General features: G+C 52.9%; 1 protein-coding gene and 1 pseudogene across 2 annotated transcripts; one reads left to right on the forward strand and one right to left on the reverse strand.

Moving 5' to 3' along the window:
• The first annotated feature begins 1,086 nt into the window (after window positions 1–1,086).
• TLE2 (TLE family member 2, transcriptional corepressor) lies at window positions 1,087–21,914 on the forward strand. Its single transcript, XM_081077409.1, has 21 exons — window positions 1,087–1,430; window positions 1,504–1,601; window positions 2,021–2,084; window positions 2,535–2,579; window positions 5,621–5,683; window positions 6,982–7,056; window positions 7,296–7,479; window positions 7,841–7,860; window positions 8,845–8,952; window positions 10,656–10,700; window positions 11,247–11,396; window positions 12,953–13,091; window positions 13,971–14,131; window positions 15,225–15,301; window positions 16,053–16,302; window positions 16,576–16,823; window positions 16,962–17,109; window positions 17,405–17,506; window positions 18,913–19,408; window positions 20,191–20,267; window positions 21,614–21,914. Exons 1-21 carry the CDS (start codon window positions 1,407–1,409, stop codon window positions 21,719–21,721), a joined length of 2,682 nt encoding a protein of 893 aa, XP_080933535.1. The 5' UTR covers window positions 1,087–1,406; the 3' UTR covers window positions 21,722–21,914.
• On the reverse strand, window positions 4,516–5,154 carry LOC308508969 (transmembrane and ubiquitin-like domain-containing protein 1; annotated as a pseudogene). Its single transcript has one exon. The product of its transcript is annotated as a transmembrane and ubiquitin-like domain-containing protein 1 (transcript).
• Window positions 21,915–22,387: the final 473 nt, after the last annotated feature.

Consider the following 22,387-nt stretch of genomic DNA (forward strand, 5'->3'; position numbering starts at 1 on the left):
GTTGACTGGAAAGTGATCCTTTTAAGTTTAAGGACATTTGTACACTTTCACTCACGCACCTACTGACATGGGTGTAGACATTAACAACTGGCAAGAGTTTTCCTCTGTTTTGTTCCCTGTTGAGAGCCCCAGTGCCTAGAGCAGGGTCTGGTCCAGAGTAGGCACCCAGTACGTATTTGTTGATTGCCTTGATGAATGACCCTGAGGTTTCTCACATGCAAGATGGGACTAAGAACATCCCATCTCCCAGGTGAATGTGAGGGACAGTAGCTGGATGTCTGAGGTCCATGGTGGGGGTTGGAGCCCCTGCCCTCAGAGAGGCGGCAGTCTGAAGGCAGAGATTCCATTCCCATTCTCACTGGGACTTCTGCCTTCTACCGTGTTTCCCCAAAAATAACACCTAGCCATGAGACTGAGTCTTATATTAATTTTTGCTCCAAAAGACACATTCGAGCTAATTGTCCAGCTAGGTCTTATTTTCAGGGAAACACAGAGTCTCCAGTCTGCTGGTTGTGGCAATTGGAACACCAACTCCCATACTGTTTGCCAGGCCAGGCTGAGGGCTGCACATGTACCATCTCGTAAAAAACAGCCCCTGCCTCTGCCATTTTCAGAGCATCCTGAGGTCCAGGGTGGGGGAGAGCCTGGCTCCGTCCTCCACCTCTTGCCCTCCTCTGGGCCTCTGCCCGGTGCTATTCCATTTCTCCTGGGGGAAGGCTTCCCTGCCAGCACTTGATAAGGCTGCTTCCTCCTTAGCCTTAAGTCTTAGCCCACATCCTCAGAAAGGCCATTTCTGACCACAAACTGCTCTCCTCCCCACCGTGGGCCGCCAGGTATTTGTTTCCTTGCTTTTTTCTCTCTGGGTCCCCCTGGGGAGGGAGGGAGTGAGCGAGGACCATGTTTGTGGGACTGGACTCAAGCTTCAGTTTCCCCACTGGGCACTGGTCGAAGGGACGGCTGGGCTCCCGGAGCTACCGCTCCAGGTTGGGGGGGAGCCGGGTGGGTGGCGGGCGGGCCGGGTGGGCGGGCCTGGGGGGCGGCTGCGCCACCTTAAGGCAGCTCTGCCCGCGGCTCCCGGCCGAGCCCCGCCGGAGGGAGGTGGCTCCGCGCGGGGCCCGCCGCCCGCGCCTCCGACACCCGGCCGCGGCTCGCCGACCTTCTGCGCCCACCGCCCAGCGCCCCTGCCCGGGGGAGGGGTCCTCGTTGTCCCTCTCCCTCCCCGCGACCCTGCGCGCGCGATTGGGGGACGTGGGGACTCCCGGGTCTTTTGCCCCACGCCGCCCGCCCCCCGTCTTCTTTCTCCGGGCAGACCCCCGCCCCCAGCCTCTTTCTCTCTCCCACTCCCTCGCCTCGACCCCCCCACATTGTCACACTCCGGCGCGAGGGGGGCTTCCCAGATCTGCAGGATGTACCCTCAGGGAAGGCACCCGGTGAGTGGGGGCCTGGGCTGCGGGGGTGGGGGACCCAGCGCCCGGGAACTCAGACCTCAGACGTCCCCCCCAGACCCCGCTTCAGTCCGGTCAGCCCTTCAAGTTCTCGATCTTGGAGATCTGCGACCGCATCAAAGAGGAATTTCAGTTCCTTCAGGCTCAGTATCACAGGTGAGGGGGGGGCGGGGCGCCCCTCCTGAGGCACCGGGAAGCTCACCTGCGAGCTCACCTGGGAGCTCAGGGAGAGGGGCGGGGCGCTTGGGACCGGGCCAGGCGGGGGCGGGGCCTCCAGGGTGCTGGGAGTAGGGCGGGCCCCCAGAGGTGAGGGGAGAGCTTCCAGGTGGAAGCGCAGGGTGAGGTAAATGGGGACAGTGGGTGCTTGGACATTTTGAGTCTGGGAAGGCGGGTTTGGGACCGGGACCGGGAGCGGGGGTAGGGGGTGGGGGGATAAAGAAGTGGGGAGGAGGAGTGTCAAACCCATCATTTTGGAAACTGGCCCAAATCGGGTATCCGTGGGGTGTCCCGGTTTCCCTGAGTCTCCCTCTGGGGGTCATGGAGAGTGGGGTACCCATGCCCTTTCTTCTTCCCAGCCTCAAGCTGGAATGTGAGAAGTTGGCCAGTGAAAAGACCGAAATGCAGCGACATTATGTCATGGTGAGGAGGTTAGCATGTCAGGGTGGGGGGAGTGGGGCACAGGGCTTGGCCAGGAGTGAAAACACGTGGGTTGTGAATCCCAACTCACTGGGCCACTCTGGGTAAGTCCCTGCCCCTCTTGGGGCTTCATTTTCTGTATCTGTAAAGTCTGCTGGGTGGGATTCCAGGCTGTTTCTCCCAGGACCCTCCCAGCTCTTAAGAACAATGAGACAAGGATGTCTCATCTCCTCATCTCTGGGCCAGGGTCTCGGCACCACCACCTGCCCCACCTCCTTGGAGAGAGTGGAACGGGGCGCTGCTTCTCCCTAGGGGGTCCCCATGGGTTCGGGATGATCTGTGCCCTGCGGTGACCTCCCCAGCCTGAGGGCTCCTGAAGACCCAGAGTCACCCAGCACAGGGCTGGACATCCATCGGCACAGTGGACGTTCCCAACCGGCTTTTCCTTTGCAGTACTATGAGATGTCCTATGGGCTCAACGTTGAAATGCATAAGCAGGTAACTGTTGGGGGTAAAAGTGTGCAGTAGGTAGGGTGGGGGTCTGGAAGCTGTCAGAGGGTCTCAACACTAGGGCAGTCTGGGGCAAGGCAGATCCAGGCAACAGGAGTCTAAACCTGAAATCTTTGGGACCAGCGGGGCCAGATTTCAGCCTCTGGATAGGAAAATGATTCTGAATTTCTAGAGACTTTATCCAGCAGAGGCGGGTGGTAGGCAGGGCCAAGCATCCCTGTCAGGGGTGGCTCATAGCAGAGGCTGGCAGCCAAGTCGGGGAGGCTGTGGAGGTGACTTCTGTCCTGGAAAGGGGCCAGATGAACAGTCTCGGAGGTCCCTTTGAGCCTGAGGGTCTGAGATGGCCCCAAGCTTCTGTCAACTGTTTTGCAAGGTCTGAGATTGACTCTAGTGCTTTGAGGTTCTGAGAGTCTCTTGTGCTTCTGAGTGTGGTCTCGAGGTACTGAGTTAGATTGGAAGGTTCTGAAATTGACTCCAATTGTCCAAGATTAATCCTGAGATCCTGAGACTGATGTCCAGATTCTCTGATCGCTTCTAATAGGATGGAGATTCTGAGATTAAGAGAATCTTAGGTTCTGTCCATCCGAATATTAGTCAATGCGTGGAGCCTAGTGTTGGGTCTTCCGGTGGGTGGGCTGGGAATGTAGTGTGCAGGGGGCATGCTCCCTGGCATGCTTTTCCATGTATGTGTGGGCTCTGCTGGCTCTGGGGGGGGGGCTGGGAAGGATGTGTCTTTCTGGAGCATGACATGGACTCATGGGTATATGAAATAGAACCCCTCATGGGGTGGCAGGTATGGGGTACGGCCTGGTCCTTGGGAGCCTGGTTCTGCCCTCCTGGTGGGAACTGCCCCCAACACACTGCACACAGCGTGCCTGTAACCCAGGCAGAGGCAAAAGGATAGGCTTCACTGCACACACATGCCTTTTCCCAACCAAAAGGCTTCTCCTATGTTCAGTCTCCATGGGGTACCCCCGGTCCAGACCTATCCGGGATGAAACCTACAAGTAAGCCACTCTGTTTCCATTTGCTATATACTTCCAACACTAAGTGTGGGTTTCCCCCACACCAACCAATTCTCCAACTCTTAACACCCGCCGGATGTCCTGCAATTCAGCTCCATTCTGACACTTCCTGCCCCAATTTAGTACAGACCCCACAGATTCAGGGCTCAGCCCCACCGGACTGTCCCCACTTCAGATGGGGACATTGCAAGTCTGGGCTTCCTGCAGTTTTGACGCACTGGCTATAAAATCAGGGGTTCTCATCACCCCTTCCTGGGCTCAATAATTTGCTAGAACGGCTCACAGAACTCAAGAAAGCTCTTGCTTACTATTACCTTTTCATTATAAAGGTTATAACTCAGAAACAGCTAGATGGAGCAGAGGGCAAGGTATGGGGAAGGGGTGCAGAGCTTCCATGCCCTCTCCAAGCACCACTCTCCCAGTACCTCTGTGTGTTCAACTACTCAGAAGCTCTCCAGACCCTGTATTTCAGAGAATTTTTTTAAAACGTCACAGTTATTTAATCTGCACATGTTCCAGAGAACCCCCTCCCTCCCTTTCAGCCCTCCACCGTCCTTGGGTCCCCAGATCAGCCCAGGGGGCTTTTAGGGACTGGAAGTGGCTGGGTCCTCAGGCAGAACACTAATCCCAGCCCGGGGCCAGGACCAAAGCAGTGATAGCAGCTGCCTCACCCTGATTAGCCCACTGTTAGTGGGGCCTGAGGGCTAGCAGCCCCGGGAGGAGGTGGCTCGGAGCCTCTGAGGTCATAGGGAGGGGCCTTGGTTGGCCCCTGGTGTGCCCTGCAGTGCAGGGCTGGGCTCTAGGGTAGTGGGATGAGGCAGACCCGAGAGGTGGGCCTGAGCTGAAGGTAGCTCCCACCATGTCATGGGGAGCAAGGTCTGGAGGGGCCTGTGGAGACACTAGGTACATGGCAAAAGCCAGGAGACTAGGGAGCAGAGTGACGCCGGCCAGATCCAGAGCAGCAGCCACAGCAGTCTGCCTATTTCCAGCCTGGAGGCTCCTGGCTTGGACCCTGGTGGGCAAGGGGTGTGTGGGAGACCAACTGGGGTGGACATGTGGCAGTGGAGAACACAGCTGGGAAGGAGGTGAAGGCTGCCTAGGGTCTGGGTGTTGTCTCCCAGCTGTCCCCTTTGGTAGATGAATTGTATTTGCTGCTCCCAGTCTGGAAGCTGGGTCCTTTTCAGGCAGCCAGTGGTGTTGTGGGGGCCAGACGCAGGTCACCTGCTCTGAATTGTTGAGGAATTTCAGCTATAGTACTAGGGGGTCCTGGCAGTGTCGCTGAGAGCCCTGTGCCAGGCTCTGGCTGTGCAGCCGGACTTCTGTGTCTCAGGCTGGGGGTCTCGGCTCCTGGGGCCTCCCTCTGACGTTGTCAGTGACTGCCATGGCTTTGCTGGGTTGTGCTGGTGTCAGGGTCCCTGAGGGCAGTGGGGCAGTGCCCTCCGAGGTGTGTGAGACCCAGGCGGGAGACAGCACCAGAATGCATGCAAGCATTCAGGGACGGTCGCTGCATCACTCACCCCTTCACTCAGGGCCATGGCCCCCGCCCTGCCTCTGCACTACTGGGCATAGGTTCCGACATCTCCACAGCAGGCCCTTGGCACTTCTGGGCAGGCGGAGGTGCCCACCCTTCTCCGCCGCCCAGAGATTGTTTCTATGGAGGCTCCCTTACATCGGCAGGATTAACACATTGGCGCTGGTGGCTTATTCAATTCCCAGTCCCCCTCCCCTCCCTGGAGTTCAGTGGATGGGGCGAAAAGTTCCAACCCTCTCATAAACTCAGGTGTGGGTGAAAGGGGCTTATAAATAACCAAAAATGCTCCCTCTACCGGTTCATTCAAAAATCCCAAATATATTTATCATATCACAGCACCCTTCCCCTGAGTGTGGTGTACTGGGACCTCTACCTGGCTGCGGCCCAGGAGGTCATGGGCCCAGCCAGGGCTCGTACCTGGGGCTCCCAGCAGAGGCTCCCCCTCCGAACCCCCTCCCGTTGTTTCCTGCCAGGCTGAGATTGTGAAGCGCCTCAGTGGCATCTGTGCTCAGATTATCCCATTCCTGACCCAGGAGGTGAGTAGGCCTGGTGGGGGCGGAGGGGAGCTGCAAGAAGATTGAAGGGGGGTGGGTAGGGCTGGATGCCACAAGTAGTGATTGTGATGGGTGGCCTGGGCACCTGGGCACTGGCTGGGGCAGGGGCTTCAGGGCTTCAGGGAGGTGGTGGCTGAGGGTTAGTAGTGGGGCTCAAGCTCTACAGCCAAGCTGTCTGGGTCCGAATCCTGGCTGTGTGGCTTTGGGCAAGTTGCTTGCCCTCTCTGTGTCTCTGTTGTGAAGTTTAGAAGAGCTGATACATACAGGGTGGTGAGGACGATGCTTGGGGCTTAGTAAGTACCCAATAAAAGTTAGCCCTTATATCATGCTCAGTGAAATAAGCCAGAGATAGGACAAATACACAGAAGGATATTCGTTTATAGGAGGTCCCTAGAGGAGTCAGATTCATAGAGACAGGAAGTAGATGGGCCACATTTCAAGTACTCAGTAGCCACACATGGCTAGTGCCTTCTGTATCCAACAGTGCAGATAGAGAATATTTTATCACTGTGGAAAGTTCTACAGCACTGAATGCCAAACACAGCACAGCCATCAGCTGCACCACGCGTGAGATGAAAACAATGTTGAGGGGAGGAAGCCAGACACAAAAGAACATAGGGATCAAGCCATAAAATGGTTCCAAATGGACAAATTTAGGCAGGTTTGGAAGGCAATGTAGGTGGTAACAACATACAGAAAAACAAAAGACTTCTTGTGCGAGGGTGAGGAAGGGAGGAGAGGAGGGCCCTAAGATGGGTGGAGTGTGAGGGGGCTTCAAGGGGCTGCCAGTTTATATTTTCTGACCTGGGTGGTTGGTACATGGGTGCTGATTACACGGTTCTTTATTGGGTGATTCTGCCCACAAGGGACACTGGGCCGTGTCTGGGGACACCTGTGGTTTTCACAACTGAGGATGCTCCTGGCATCGAGTGGGTGGGGCACGGGGATACTACTTAACCCCCCCAGTGCCCAGGATACCCCCACAGGTGTGACCCGGCCCGATGTCAGCAGTGCCGAGGTGGAGAGCCTGATTCATGAACCCCAATTTATAATCACTAGTGTTAACTGCATTTATATGCTAAGTTTCTTTTTCTCTGTTTCACAATTTAAAAAGGAAAAGGAGAGAGGGAGAGAAGGAAAAGAGAAATAGCAAGTTCCAGGGCAAGGATGAGGGTGGGAGAGGAGAGGGGGCCCCAGAGGGCATTGCCTGGGCAGATGGGGGCTCTGGGCAGACACGGAGCTCTCCCCTGAGCACCCTTTTCCATAACCCCACCTTCCAGCATCAACAACAGGTGCTACAGGCGGTGGAGCGTGCCAAGCAGGTGACCGTGGGGGAGCTGAACAGCCTTATTGGGGTGAGTCATCCTGCCCCTGCCCTGCCATCGGGGGACCCCACCCCCAGGTCCCTGCACCCAGTAGGTACTAAAACTGGGGGTGCTGGGTGGGCAGCTGGCCTGGGATCTGGCCACTCTGGAGACCCCAGGGGCGTCCCTCCGCCCAGACCCTGTCTCCACTCTCCACGGCCTCTTGGGCCAGGGGTACTGCTGGGCACCTGCCCCTTGCCCGCCCCTGGCTCACCCCTCCTCCTTTCTAGCAGCAGCAGCTCCAGCCACTATCCCACCATGCCCCCCCTGTGCCCCTCACCCCTCGTCCGGCTGGGCTCGTGGGTGGCAGTGCCACGGGGCTGCTGGCCCTGTCTGGAGCACTGGCCGCCCAGGCTCAGCTGGCTGCTGCTGCCAAGGAGGACCGAGCAGGCGTAGAAGCTGAGGCGTCCAGAGGTAAGTGGGCAGTGCAGGGTAGCATTGGCTGGGGGTGTGGTGTATGGCAGGAAAGGACTGGCAGGCTGCCCTGCCCGAAGCACCAAACTCACCTAAGTGTGAGGGAATGAATGAGGGGAGGCTGCAGGAACCCTTTACTCCCAGTTAGCTGTGTGGCTTTGGGCAGGTTACTAAACCTCTCTGGGCATTTATCTAAATGGTATGCAGAAGGGATAATCCATTCTTTGTGAGGGTGTTGGAAGAAGGGAGATTCTGAGCTGGGAAGAGGGCTTTATAAACTGTGGTGGACTGTGCCACATGTGGCACAGTGGGGGACGAAACCCTCATTCATTTTCTCTCTCTCTCTCTCCCAACCTGCCAGTAGAGAGAGCCCCGAGCAGGGTAAGTTGAGTGGCATCTGGGGACTTGCCCTCTTATATAAAACATTTGCCTTGTATTCCCATGTGGCTAACTTTGCTTGTTCTGAGCTGATAGGAGCCACAGAAAGAGGCCCACATCCAACTTCCAAACTGTGTCGCTTGGGAGAGGCCTATAGGCTAGTGTTTTATTTATTTAACATTTTCAATCTTCAGCTGTTTTTGCAATTAAATAAATGAATGCATGCTCATGGTAGTGTTCCATGCATTCTTCCATTCATTAATTTATCCATCATCCATTCGTTATCTACAAGAGAGCTGCCCAATAGAAATATTATATGAGCACTGTACGTAATTTTTTTTTAAAAATTAATTTTGACATAATTATAGATGCACAGGAAATGGCCAAGAAATGTACAGAGAGATCCCATGCACTCCTCACACAACTTCCCTCCGTGATAAAATCTTATAAAACTAAAAGTATCTAATCCAGGAAACTGACATAAGTACAAGGGAACTTACTTAGACTTCAGTTTTACCTGCCTTCCTTGGGTGTCCGTAGTTCTATTCAGCTGTATCACCTGTTTAGACTTGCATCAAATATTGCCACAATCTCCTATGCGATTGTACATTTCCTAGTAGCTACATTAAAAAAGTTAAACAGGCGGAATTCATTTCAATAATGTTTTATTTAACACAATCTTTCCAAAATGTTTCAACTTCTAATCAACATAAAAAACGAGGAGAAATAGTTAACATTCTTTCTATTGCACTAGGTCTCTAAGATCCAAATGCATTTTGCCCTTAGAGCTCATCTCAACTTGTACTAGTGCCCCCTAGGGGACCCTGGACGATGTCTGGAGACATTTGGAAGGTCCCATTTCCCAGAGGCTTAAGGCACAAGTCCCAATAATAGCAGTGGGGATGCTCAGTCTTGGTTGGGCCAAGATGCAGTCTCGGGGCCCAGGACGCTGACCCTTCTTTCCTCCTGGCCCCTGTCTTTCTACAGAGTGCATCCCCCTCACCCCCTGAGAGTGTGGTGGAAGACGAGGGAGCAGGTGGCCTGGGTGGCAACGGGAAGCAGCAAGCTGAGGAAAAGGATCTGTCCAGACCTTATGTGAGTGGGAGCAAGAGGAGGACTGGGGTGGGCAAACATGGCCTCGACCTGCCCCTGGCCCTGCCCCTCAGAGACTTCCAAAACCCAGCTCTGTCCATGACTCTCACTCCAGAGCCTTCCATAGCTCCCCGTTGCTCTTGGAGCTCTGGCCAATCAGAAGACATCCTGTAGCACCAGGCTTAACTCTTTAATTGCTTAAGTCCCTGTAGCCTCTGGACTATTTTCCCACCTCAAGGCTTTTGTTTGAGCTGTTCCCTCCCCTATAACCCTCTTCTCATTGCCTCTCAGAAACCAGTTTTTTCATCCATGCATAACCCCCCACCCCCAGGAAGTTATCCCTGACCCCCTCCTGAAGGGCTGGGACCTCATTGTCAGAGTAATTGCTGCTCCTGTTGTTTCAAACTCTAGTGCCCCAAGGGGCCAGGCTGAAAGTGGGGGTTGGGATTGTGGCCAGCTGGGGGAGCACTTGTTCCAGTTAGGGGGCAGCTTCAGCCAGGTCCCAGTTGAATAGTGGCCCCCAGTGTTGGCCAGTCCTGGTGTTTTTCAGAGAAGCCTTTAATCTTTAAAAAAATAATAAATAAACATAATAGCTTGTTTTATGTCAGCAGCTACCGTATTTTGCCATGTACAATGTACACTTTTTTGCCAAAATTTGTGAGGGAAAAATAAGGGTGTGCACAATATATGGGTAGTATTAATTCCATATCTATATAAATGTTTTTAGTTCTTTTATTTATGCTCATGCGTTAAAAATGTAACTGTAGAAATCAACAATGATATCCGTATGGAAAAATAATACCCGGGAATACATAATCAATTTTGTTGAACTTGTGACAAAGTTGCAACCACGAAGAGTTCTTAGCCTTCTATGATGTGTAAATATTGTAAATTTGTTACCGGTACATAAAATTTCTTGTACCTGGTATCTGTTCTTATGTTTTGTCATTATTTGTTACATAACATTTCTTGTATCATAATATGTCTAAAAATGAATGCTAAAATTCCTTTATAATACAAAAAATCAAATACCTAAATGTAAACAAATAAAAATTTGAATTAAAAAATTAAAACGAAAGAGTTTTCCCCCTGAAACTTTGGGCCAAAAATGTGGGTGTGCATTACATTCGGGAGCACATTATACATGGCAAAATACAGTAATTTTGTCTTAAAGAAGAAAACTGAAGATAAGGTCAAAGAAAACCCAGCCATCAGGTGGATATGGCCTCCGAGCTACAGGCAAACTTTGGTCTTCCTTTGGTTTCCAGCCAAACAGTTGAGCAGCCCAATGTGTGTTTCTCCCTTGGGCAATGGGGAGCTGTAGAAGGATATAGAACAGACATGGGGATAGGTCTTAGAAAAATCTCTCTGGGGGCAGCTTGGAGGGCTACCTGGAGGAGGCAAAGTAGCAGGCCAGGCTCCCAAGGACAGGATAAGGCTGTTCTGGGGGCATGGGGATGGGGTGGTGGGCAGACGGATGGGTGAGAAGGAGGTACCTAGCAAGTCTTGAACACTCAGCCCTGAGCCCTCCCTTGACTGAGCAAATGCGGCCTCCCTTCTGAACCACGTGAATGAGCTGCTGTAGCCCCAGAATCCCAATCTAACCTGAGACCTGCTGGGTGTATGCTCCCCCTCCCGTGAGGAGATGTAAGGGGGTGTGGAGGCAGGGGCCTGGTCAGGATGAGCTCTTTCCCCATGTCCCCCAGGAAAGCGACGAGGACAAGAGTGATTACAACCTGGTGGTGGATGAGGTAAGTTGGATTCCAGCTGCCTCGACCTCTGACCTCCCAGACTTAGAGGCAGGGAACTAGGTCTGCACACTGAGCAAGTGGTAGGTTTTCTGGAGTTTGAGGAACCCAGAGGGAGTGGGAGTCCTGGTCCCCTCTCTGGGATGGCTGGGGCCAGGGGAAGTAGAGGATACCAGTCACTTCAGGCCAACATCCTCTCCATAGGCCCAGGACACACTGGAGATGGGCAGCAGAAGTGGCTTCAAGCCCTGGCTCACTGTTTGACTTTGGGGGAGTGACTCCCTTTTCCCTGGCCTCACTTTTCCCCATCTGTCCAGTAGGGGAAAATAAAACCAAGCCCTTATAAGTAAGTCATTGCTGTGTGTGTGCTTATGGAATAGGTCCCATAATTAAATCCATTTTACTGATGAGTAAACTGAGGCACAGGGAGGTTTCATAATCCTCCCAAGGTGGGTCACAGGTTGGGGTTGTGTTCAGGGGGATATAGAGAGGGGTTCTCCTTCCTCTTACCTACTTCACCCCTACTCAACATTATCTCCTCGAACCCAGGACCAACCCTCAGAGCCTCCCAGCCCAGCTACCACCCCATGTGGAAAGACGCCCATCTGCATCCCCGCCCGTCGGGACCTTGTGGATAGTCCAGCCTCCTTGGCCTCCAGTCTCGGCTCACCGCTCCCCAGAGCCAAGGAACTCGTCCTGGTAGGGAGTAGGGGAGGCTTTGAAACTCAACTTTGTTCATCCTGGGGGCCTGGAAACAGATGGCACCCCATTTGACATGGGGCAATGAGAAATTAGCCAGGCTGTTGTGGTCCGCCTTTTTAACCCCCCCCCCTTACCCAATTCAGGTAATATTTCCTAATTCCATTCACTCTGGTTGCACCTGAATAAATATTAAAAGGCAACTTTGTAAGTAAAATTTGTAAATACACATTAAAAGGCAACTCACTAACTTATGGAGAAACCAAGTACTTACCTCTTGCAATAAATCCCCTGGAAATAAACAGGGGTGAAAATGTAGAATGGGCCACTCCCGAGGCAGACTCCAGCCCTGCAAGTGTTAAGACCTTTGGGAGGCATTGAAGACATACCAGCCGCAACCTGAGACGCTATCCTCACAAGGAACAAGGATTAATATCAGAACAACTTTCTCCCTGCCTCTCCCAAGGTTTAATGCCAGGTGTAGGAACCACTTAAGAGCACTGCCCTGGGGAATTCAAAATTCAGCTCCATTTGTCTCTCCCTGTCCCCCCAAATCTTCCCAGACACCTGCTCTAAATCTACCCTGGGAGCTTCCTGACAGTTTCTAGGCCTTCCCTCCCAGCCAGTTGCTATGGCAACCACTGAGTTTGGGGTTCACTTTGCCTCTCACGAGCCCTCCCACGCCCTCCTCCCACGCTGAGGAGACCGGAGAGGGGGAGGGACAGCTCTGTTCTAATGGAGAAGGCCTCCCTATCCCCATGGTGTCCCTGTCCACTCCCTCGTGGATATGTGAGTGTGGCTATCACAATACGTGTCACTGTGTGATGGAAAGGTAAGATGTAACCGACACAAAGCAAGGATGTGAAGTTTCTTGAAAGGTAAAGGAAGTGCTGGCAGAAAGCTGAGATGACACACACGCGCCTGTGTGGAGTCCAGTTTCCCCTCTCCTCCAGTGTCCTCCAGTGTCCCCATGGGGAGAGACAGCAGGAGTCTCCCCATTTGGAAGAAGGAGTCCACCAGAACTAGGTGCTGTTCCTTCTGCTGGGAGGACGCAGTGTGCTCTCCCGTCATCCCAGAGTTTCTTATTCCTTGTCCCCAAGGGATCTGATGGCCTCCAACTTTGCCTGTGACCTTCTGTGCCCCCCACTCCCTGCAGGGTATGCCCTTGCTGTGGGCCCATCTCACATCATCTTGTCTCCACCCGCGTTCCTGACCGGGTACCCGCACTACATACCTTAGCAGATGCATGTGCAGTTCTCGCCATAGATGTGCGAGTTGGTTCCCTTCATCGTGCATGTGTGTGCATGTGCCCAGGTGCCCACCCGGCTTTCCCAGGTGTGTAGACACATGTCTCCTGTGCCCAGAGGATCAGCCATGGGCTCCATTCCCCTGGTGTGTCGTGTCTGAAATTGCAGAGGCACACGGCTTCTGTGAGCCCATGGGCTCTGGCCCACCTCAGCTCTACCTGCTCCCTTCTCCCATCCATTTCTGACCAGGTCCTTGGGCTGCAAGGCACCAGGTGCCTGCTGGTGCTCAGTCCTGTCCTTTCTCCCCAGAACGATCTTTCCACCAGCACTCCTGCCTCCAAGTCCTGTGACTCCTCCCCACCCCAGGATATGTCCACCCCCGGGCCCAGCTCCGCCAGTCACCTCCGCCAGCTCGCTGCCAAACCAGCACCTTCCACGGACAGCATTGGTGAGCACCCACTGGTGCCTTCCAGAGCAGGTCTCTTCTTGGGGGGAGTTTCTAGAAAATGGTAATGGGATGGGGGAGGCAGGAGGTTTGGATTCCATCCCTGGCATTGCCTTGTTTTTTTCATGACTCTGAGCTGGATGCTGCATAATTCTGGGCCTTGGTTTCCTCATTGTCTTGGCTTGATGGGTGGGGAAACTGAGGCCCAGAGAGGGGAAGTGACTTCTCGGGGGCTTTTGTCTGGTATACTGGAAAGACAAGTTTTAGAGTCAGACAGGATTGGATTTGAGGCCAGCCTTGGACACTTGCCAGCGGTGTGACCTTGGGCAAGTGACCCAACCTCTCTAAGCCTCAGGTTCCCCATTAGTAATACAGGGGTGACATTAGTAATATGGGTGTGACACAGTGCTCTTCTTTCCTGTCTAATGACTAGGCTCTGTGTTGGTTATGGGGTCTCAGAAAGAAGTCAGCCCTGGAACTTCCCCTCAGGGAGCTCCCAGATGGTGGAGGAGAAGACACAGACCCCCAAACTCCTAGCCCTGTGTGATCACGACTGGGGTAGAGGGTGGGATCCAAGATGTGCAAGATTGGAGACTAGGGATAGAGTGGGGAAGCTCAAGGATGAGATGTTGCCAGACATTGTGTCTAGGTTTTGAGGGATGAGTAGGAAGTCAGAAACTGAAGAAGGAAAGGGAAAAGCATGTCAGCCAAAGGGAACATTTGTAAATGTCTGGAGATATGACAGGGTATGGTGAATGTTGAACCAGAGCATGGGAGCCCTGAATGATAGGCCAAGGCGTCAGAACCCTGCCCCTCAAGGCAGTGGGAGGCAGGATCTGGTCCAAGATGCCTGAGGACCCATTGTTGTCTCTTCTCATTTAGCCTTGAGGAGCCCTCTGACCCTGTCTAGTCCCTTCACCACGTCCTTCAGCCTGGGCTCCCACAGCGCTCTTAATGGGGACCTCTCTGTGCCCAGCTCCTATGTCAGCCTTCACCTGTCACCCCAGGTCAGCGGCTCTATGATGTATGGACGCTCCCCCATGGTGAGTCCTCAGGGTGGGAAATGCCAGGAGGTGTCAGCAGGGCCCAAGAGCTGGGGGCTAGAAGGAGAAACCAGTTACACAAGGAGAAACAAAGGAATGAGGAAAGGGCAGGGAGTCCTGGCTTGGCAAGTGTAAGTGGGAAGATGATCTGAGGGTCTCAGGAGCCCCACAAGCTTAATACAAATCTGCACCTGTTACTGTGGAAAAAGCAACTGTGATTATGCTAGGTTAAGAGGAATAAAGTGCCCCAGCCATGGGAGGTGAGGATCCCATTCAGCCTCCTGGCAGAAGCTGTACAGTTTTAGCCCTGATTTTTAATGGCCTACAACACTTCTGGCAGATTATAAAGGAAGGACTAGCTGAGGGAGAGGACTCCTTCAATTCCATGAGGAGGAATTGAAGGAATGGGCATGCGACTCCCTGAGCTGGGGCAGAGGGATCACACGGGCTGTGTGGGCTCCAGAGGCCAGTATGGGACAGATGGCTGATAGAGTGAGCTGTCCCAAAGTGGGTCAAGATGGAATAATTACTCCATAGAGAATTAAATGCCTGTCACTGGAGATACCCAGGCTTGAGGCTGGGTGGGCACTTCGAAGAGATGTCATAGAAAAGGGGTCAGCAAATGTTTTCTGCAAGGGGCCAGATAGTAACTATATTTTTGGCTTTGCAGACCAGTTGGTCTTTGTCACAACTACTCAACTCTGCCTTTATAGCTCAAAAGGCACCATAAACACATATAAATGAATGAGTGTGGTCATGTGCCAGTAAAACTTTATTTACAGAAACAAGCAGGGAGCCATAGTTTGCAGACTCCCGCTGAGCATTGGATGGAAGGTTGTTCAGGATCCTTGCAAGTCTGGGGCTCTAGGATTCCCCGGACAGAGACCTTGGGTTGGAGTTACCTCCTATGAAAGCCTCTGTTCTCCCATGTGTAGCATGGGAGAGGAGAGGACATCCATGCTTTCTTGGGGAGGGGCTAATAAACATATTGGAGTCCCTCTGATAAACAGAGGGATATGACGGGGAGCATGGGACAGAGCAGGTGCAAGTTTGAGTCACCTGCCCTGTTACACCCCCTTTGGCATTTTGGCAGATGACATTTGAGTCTCATCCACATCTCCGTGGGTCATCCATTTCTTCCTCCCTGCCCACCATCTCTGGGGGAAAGCCGTGAGTACCGGGTGGGGCTTCATGCCTTCTCAAAGGAGCTTACGTGGTGGGATGGGGATTGAGGTTCCCTGCTGCCTTTTCCCTTCTCTTCTCTGGAGAGAGAGTTAGGTAACCAGCAAAGGTTAAACCAGTGGTTCTCAACAGGGATAGATTTTGCCCTCCCCAGAACATTTGGTGGCATCTGGTGATATATTTGGTTATCACAACCAAATGCTTCCAGCCTAGTGGGTGGGGGCCAGGGATGCTGCTCAACACCCCACAGTGTCCAGGACGGCCCCCCACAGAGAATGTCCTGGCCCCAAGTGTCCACAGAACCATCTGCTATGAGGGGAACATTCTACATCTGCTGTTGGCCAATCGGATTGCTATAAGCTACTTGTGGCTTTTGAGCATTTGGAATGTGGTCAATGTGACTGAAAAACTGAAAATTTAAATTGATTTAAATTTAACTGGCCACCTGTGGCTGGTGGCCACTGTTGGATAGCATTCTCTGGAACTCTTAAGGCATTGTAATGGATAAGCATTTACCAGGTGCTTGTTGACCATGCGACACGCCACTCCCTGGGCGGACCCCTCCTGTTTTGTACCACGCTGACTGTCCCTTTGATCATGTGGTCCCCTTCCCTAAACACACAGGGCCACCAGACAGGGCGGAGGCACCCCGCCACCCTGGAGAGTGAGGGTGTGGAGGCGCCCCCATGCTTTCCCGGGCTCCCCCCCCCCCCATGCATCATGCCCACCTTCTGTCCAGGGCCTACTCTTTCCACGTGTCTGCCGACGGGCAGATGCAACCGGTGCCCTTCCCATCGGATGCGCTGGTGGGTGCGGGTATCCCGCGCCACGCACGGCAGCTGCACACGCTGGCGCATGGCGAGGTGGTCTGCGCTGTCACTATCAGTGGCTCCACACAGCACGTGTACACGGGCGGCAAGGGCTGCGTGAAGGTGTGGGACGTGGGCCAGCCCGGCGCCAAATCACCTGTGGCCCAGCTCGACTGCCTGGTGAGGCGGGGCGGGGCCTGCACACTCACGGAGGCGGGACTTGCAGGCCAACTGGGTAGGGCTTATAATCCAACAGGGGCGGGGCTTATCAGACAATGGTGGAGTGTATAGGCCAACCAGGGGCGGGGCTTATAGGCCAAGGGGGTTGGAACTTACAGTCCAATGGGGCAGGACTTCCAGGCTAACCAGGGGTGGGGGTGTGCTTATTTGACTGGGTTCCTAGAGGCAAGGCTTGGGGGCCAACCCCACACCTTGGTTTCTCTCCCCTCCCAGAACCGGGACAACTACATTCGCTCCTGCAAGCTACTGCCGGATGGCCGGAGTCTGATCGTGGGCGGTGAGGCCAGCACCTTGTCCATTTGGGACCTGGCAGCGCCCACCCCCCGCATCAAGGCTGAGCTGACCTCCTCGGCCCCTGCTTGCTACGCCCTGGCCGTCAGCCCCGACGCCAAGGTCTGCTTTTCCTGCTGCAGCGATGGCAACATCGTGGTCTGGGACCTGCAGAACCAGACCATGGTCAGGTAGGTGATGGGTGCCCTGGGATCTCAGGCAAGCCCTTGCCTCTTTCCCTTTTGTGCTGTAGGGGTGGAGGAGTGGTCTTGGAGGGTGCTGGAGCAGCACCAACTCCAGGATGGATGCCTGGGCCCTTTTCCCTCCAGGCAGTTCCAGGGCCACACGGATGGTGCCAGCTGTATTGACATTTCCGACTATGGCACTCGGCTCTGGACAGGGGGCCTGGACAACACCGTGCGCTGCTGGGACCTGCGGGAGGGCCGCCAGCTGCAGCAGCATGACTTCAGCTCCCAGGTGTCCCACGGGGTCCTGCTGGAGGGATTATAGAAGCTCCAGGAATCCTGTCTCCCTTCCTCTCCCCCTGAGGCACCTACTTCCAGATGCTGGGTGGGACCAAATACCTGCTATCTGTGTCCATCTTTCTTGTCCTTCAGACATAGGCCTTTCCCTTTGTTCTCCAAAGACAGACACAGGGAATCACAGAGTAGCTGATTCATATTATAAGCTGTGGGGCTGCTAAGACCCTCAGATCAGCTTCCCTGATGCTCTTGCCAAGTCATGTCCCTATTCCTTTGCTTCTCCTGTGTAGCTGGTTTCTCTACCCAGCCTTCAACCTTTGACCCTACTGAGCACTCCTGACAAGCCCGTACCCCAGGACTCACTTTGGGGAGCTGCTGACCTCAGAGGACAGGTAGAGGTTGAGATAGGAGGTCTCTGTTGAGGGCCCTGTGGGAATCCAGGCTGGAAGATGAAGGGGCTGGACTGAATCAGGGGCTTCTCAGGGCTAAACAAAGAGTCAAGGACAGGTTTTCAGATACCCTGGGCCGAGATTCTTTTTCCCCCCCTTTTACCTCCCCTCTCCCCTCTCCGGTTCAAGCCATTATTTCTCAGTCTAGTTGTGTAGGACACAGCTTCCTGGCCCATGCTCGTATTATGAGCTTTGCGCTCCCCCACTCCGCGTTCTCCCCCCCCCCCCCCGCTGAGGTCATCGGTCACCAGTCATTGATCAGTCACTCACGGCAGCTCTCGCCAGCTGCTGGCTGCTCATGCTGGCTGCCGGCCACTCACACTACACTGACCACCGACCACTCATGGCAGTGCAGGGCAGCACACACACAGCAGCCCATGGCAGTTCACGATGGTTGCTGGCCACTCATGCTGGCTGCCGTCCACTCGCGCCAGCTGCCAGCCACTCACACTGGCCACTGGCCACTCATGGTGGCACATGGTAGCCCACAGCAGCACTCAGCAGCCCACGGCACCTCATGGCAGGCAGCTCACGGCAACTCATGCCAACCACCTGCTGCTCAGGGCAGCCCAGCTCCAGGGAGAGCTGTTGTTCACAATCTTAGCTGTAGAGGGCGCAGCCCACTGGCCTGTGTGGGAACAGATCTGCTGACCTTGGTGTTAGGAGCACGGCGCTCCAACTACCTGAGCCACCCAGCCTACCCCACCCTCGGTCCAGATTCTGTCTCCCACAGCTTTAGGGGCAGAGTGCAAGCTCCTTGGCCTGTTATATAAGGCCTCCATGCTCTAGTCTCAAACATACTATGACCTGTGACACCTCTAGACCTGACCACCTATTCCCTCTGACTGACATGCCTTTCCCTTCCTTTCCAATTTGTAAACTCCTATTCATCCTTCAAACCCCATCGGATTTGCCCCTTCCTTTAAGCTTGGTGGGGAGCTAGCTCCCAAACTCTTTCTGTTCTTCCTTTTCTTTAGCTTGTAGTTTTCCTTGATAGGGAGATTGGGGTTGTAGGTGGATACAGTTGTCCATCCCCTGCTCCCGAAACTTAGATGGGTTGCGTACATATCAGGATTTCATGGTGAGTGTCTCCCATCCCACTGGGTTCCTGGTCCAGGAACACTTCTATATGGCCAGGAGAGAATATGTGAAACCTTCCAGTCTTCTCTGCTGTAAATTTATGGTTCTTTCCACACGTGTTATTTGTCAGTAAGACTTGGAGAGGTTTAGGATGGAAGAGGGCTTTATTCCTCTCTGTGCCTCTCTTGGGGTGGGCACAGAATGACGAGGCCATCAAGTCTTTTAAATGAAAGTAAAAAGAAGTGTTGGCACATGGGGAAAGTACCAAGCTGGGAGTCAGAAGTCCTGGTCCTTCACAGACTTGCTTCATGACCTTGAGCAAGACGTGGCCTCAGCTTCCCTTCCACCATCTGCTCAAGGGGAGCGACTGTCCTCGCTGTTGTGTGTTCCGAGCAGATAATGGATGTGAAGCCCCAGGGTTCCGTGTAATGCTGATTAATATTAATGATTTGACATGCAGTTGCCTGCTGCTTCCAGGCCTTGGGCCAGCTGCCTCCCCACGCGGGGCCACAGTGGGAGAGGACAGGACCTCTTACCTCCCCCCAACTCCTCTTCTGGGCATCCCCCACAATCACAAGGGGTTTTTGACCCCACCTTGTCCCTCTTCACCCCCAGTATTTTCCCTGGGCCATTGCCCCAACCAGGACTGGCTGGCCGTCGGCATGGAGAGCAGTAACGTCGAGATCTTGCACGTCCGCAAGCCAGAGAAATACCAGCTGCACCTTCATGAGAGCTGCGTGCTCTCCCTGAAATTTGCCTCTTGTGGTGTGTCTGCCCCGGGCTGGGTGGGACTACGGGCCACTGGAACAGGCTGCCAAAACACAAAACAAAAACCCCACACACAGGCAAAAAAACTCTTTGCCTCTTTAAATTTGAATCTTAGATAAACACTAAATAATGTGTTAGCGTAAGTATGTCCCAAATAAAGCATGGGACACACTTATACTAAAAAACAATGAATTTGTTCATACAATATATCCCAAATATTGCATGGGGGGCCAGCCCGGTGGCTCAAGCGGTTAGAGCTCCAAGTTCCTAACTCTGAAGGCCGCCGGTTCGGTTCCCAAAAAAAAAAAAAAAAAAAAAAAAAAAAAATATATATATATATATATATATATATATATATATATATTGCATGGGATATATATTGCATGGGATATACTAAAAAATGATTTTTGTAGTATAAGTATGTCCTAAGTATTTCACGAGATGTACATATACCAAAAAAAAAAAAAGAAAGAAATAATTGGGACACATCTACACTAAAGACTGAAATGTAACTGGGCACCCTGTATTTTATCTGGCCAGCTCTCTCCTAGAGGCTCCCCTTCTTGAAGGCCAGATGGAGTCCCTGGGGCCTTGACTTCACCATCTGGAAAATGAAAGGAAGGATCCTCAGTTCCCTAAGGGGCCTCTTGTCCTCCAAATGAGGGTAGAGGTGCCCAAAAGGGAAAGGCCAAAGCCGCCTGTCCCACCTCTGCCTGCAGCTCATAGCCCCAGGATTTCTTCAGACCCCTCCTCGAACTCTCCTTGTTCTCCTTCCCCAGGGCGCTGGTTTGTGAGCACCGGGAAGGACAACCTGCTCAATGCCTGGAGGACGCCATATGGCGCCAGCATTTTCCAGGTACTTGGTGGTCTGGAGCTCCCACACCGGCAGAATGCCATGTTCCCAGGGACCGCAGGTTGCCACACTGGTGGTGAAACAGGAGCCTTCCCCGGGGTCCTCCAAGCCTTTCGCCTGCCACTTGTTACTAAAGCAGGGTGGGCAAACGTCAGCCTGAGGGCCACATCTGGGCACAGCTTGTTTTGCTTTTAATTGTGGTAAAATACACATAACATTTGCCATCTTAACCATTTCTAAGTGCACAGCTCAGCGGCATTAAGCACGTTCACACTGTTGTGCAACCATCACTACCATCCATCTCCAGAACTTTCCATCTTCCCAAACTGAAACTCTGTCCCCATTAAACACTCCCCTCCCCTCCCCCAGCCCTTGGCTCCACATCTGCTTCCTGTCTCTATGGATTGGACTCCTCTAGGATCTCATATAAGTGGAATAACAGTGTTTGTCCTTCTGTGTCTGGCTTATTTCACTGAGCATCATGTCCTCCAGATTCATCCACGTTGTAGCAGGTGTCAGAATGTCCGTCCTTATTAAGGCTGAAGAATACTACAGTGTGTGGATGGACCACATTTTATCCATCATCTGTTGATGGACACCTGGGTTTTTTTCACCTTTCGGCAATTGTGAATCATGCTGCTGTGAATGTTCACATACAAGTTTTTGTGTGGACCCATTATCATTTCTCCAGAGCATATGCCTAGGAGTGGAATTGCTGGTAACTGTTTAATCTTTTGAGGAACTGCCAGACTATTTTCCAAATTTTTCATTCCCACCAGCACTGTTATCTTTTTTTTGTTTTTTAAATGTTGTTATGTCTTTTTTATTGTAGTCATCCAAGTGGGCGTGGAGTGGTTTTTATATTTTTGAAAGGTGATAAAAAAATATGTGATGTTGATTTATTTGGCCTCTGGACTTAATGGCTAAATACTTATTTGGACTTCAGGCAAGACCTGAAAATTTGCTGTTGGGCCCTTTATAGTAAGGTTTGCTGAGCCCTGGGGTAAGCTTAGCCTTCTACTGTGCTGTGTGGCCTTTTGCTTGGTGCACACCCTCTCTGAGCTTCCTAGTAAAGGGCAGTTCTCCAGTTCCATCTCTCTTGGTGTCAAGATAAAAGAGGTCCCTCCCTTCTCAGGAGCATCACACCTGTCCAGAAAGGCTCCTTTCCAAAGGGACTTTTTCTGTCTCACCCCCACCTTGACCATATGCTCATCCTTGGAGGCTGGCACAGGCCCCAGTGACCTTGTCTCTTCCCTCTGAACGTCATGCAGGTGGTCAGAAGCTTGCACCCACCAGTGCCAGCATTGGCCACACTTCACCTCAACTTTCTCTCCTTCTCCCATTGACAGTCTAAGGAGTCATCCTCTGTGCTGAGCTGTGACATCTCTGGGAATAATAAGTACATCGTGACAGGCTCGGGGGACAAGAAGGCCACTGTGTATGAGGTGGTCTACTGAGAGAACCCCCCCTTCTTGCAGCCCTACTCTGGGGGGAGGGGTGTTCAGGACAGAGATCCCAACACCCCCCTCTCCAGGTGTACCTGTGGGTACCAAATCTCATCTGCTTTTTGGTCGACCCCCTCATATCTTCCTCTGCCAGATGTGGGGCCAGCTGGGCAGGGGGACTTTGGGGAAATAAACATTATTTATCACAACTGTCTTTCTGTCTTGGGCTGGGGAATGGGGCACCATTTCTTTTCATGGGCAACTGTTATTGAGGGAAGGTCACTTTCTCGCTGTGTGACTGGGCGTAAATGGTTTTCCTTTTTCCTAATCTGGACAAATGAGGTCATTCATTTTGTATGAAATACTGTGGGGTCTACCACGAGAAATGAGTGTTGTATTGGGCATTGTGGCTATGCTACGTAACAAATAGCCCCCAGGTCTCGGTGGCTGAACATGATACATTTTTCCTGCACGCCCAATAGGCATACAGGGGTTGACTCCAGGTAGATGCTCAGGGATTCAGGATGGTGGAGGTTTCATGACCTCGATATGTAGCTTGATGGTCCAACATAGCAGGGAGACAATCACACATGGCTTTTAAATCCCTGGCCCAAAAGTTTCACATCTTTTAGTGCCAGCCCTTTGGACAAAATCATCCTCAGACACTGCCCCCGAACA

This window comes from Rhinolophus hipposideros, assembly GCF_964194185.1.
Source record: "Rhinolophus hipposideros genome assembly, chromosome: 16".
NCBI lineage: Eukaryota > Metazoa > Chordata > Mammalia > Chiroptera > Rhinolophidae > Rhinolophus > Rhinolophus hipposideros.

Coding starts and splice junctions, on each gene's coding strand:
- TLE2 (XM_081077409.1), top strand. CDS start 1,407: ATGTACCCTCAGGGAAGGCACCCG. Junction 15,302..16,052: donor ACCATCTCTGGGGGAAAGCC/GTGAGTACCGGG, acceptor CCTTCTGTCCAG/GGCCTACTCTTTCCACGTGT. Junction 16,303..16,575: donor TGGCCCAGCTCGACTGCCTG/GTGAGGCGGGGC, acceptor CTCCCCTCCCAG/AACCGGGACAACTACATTCG.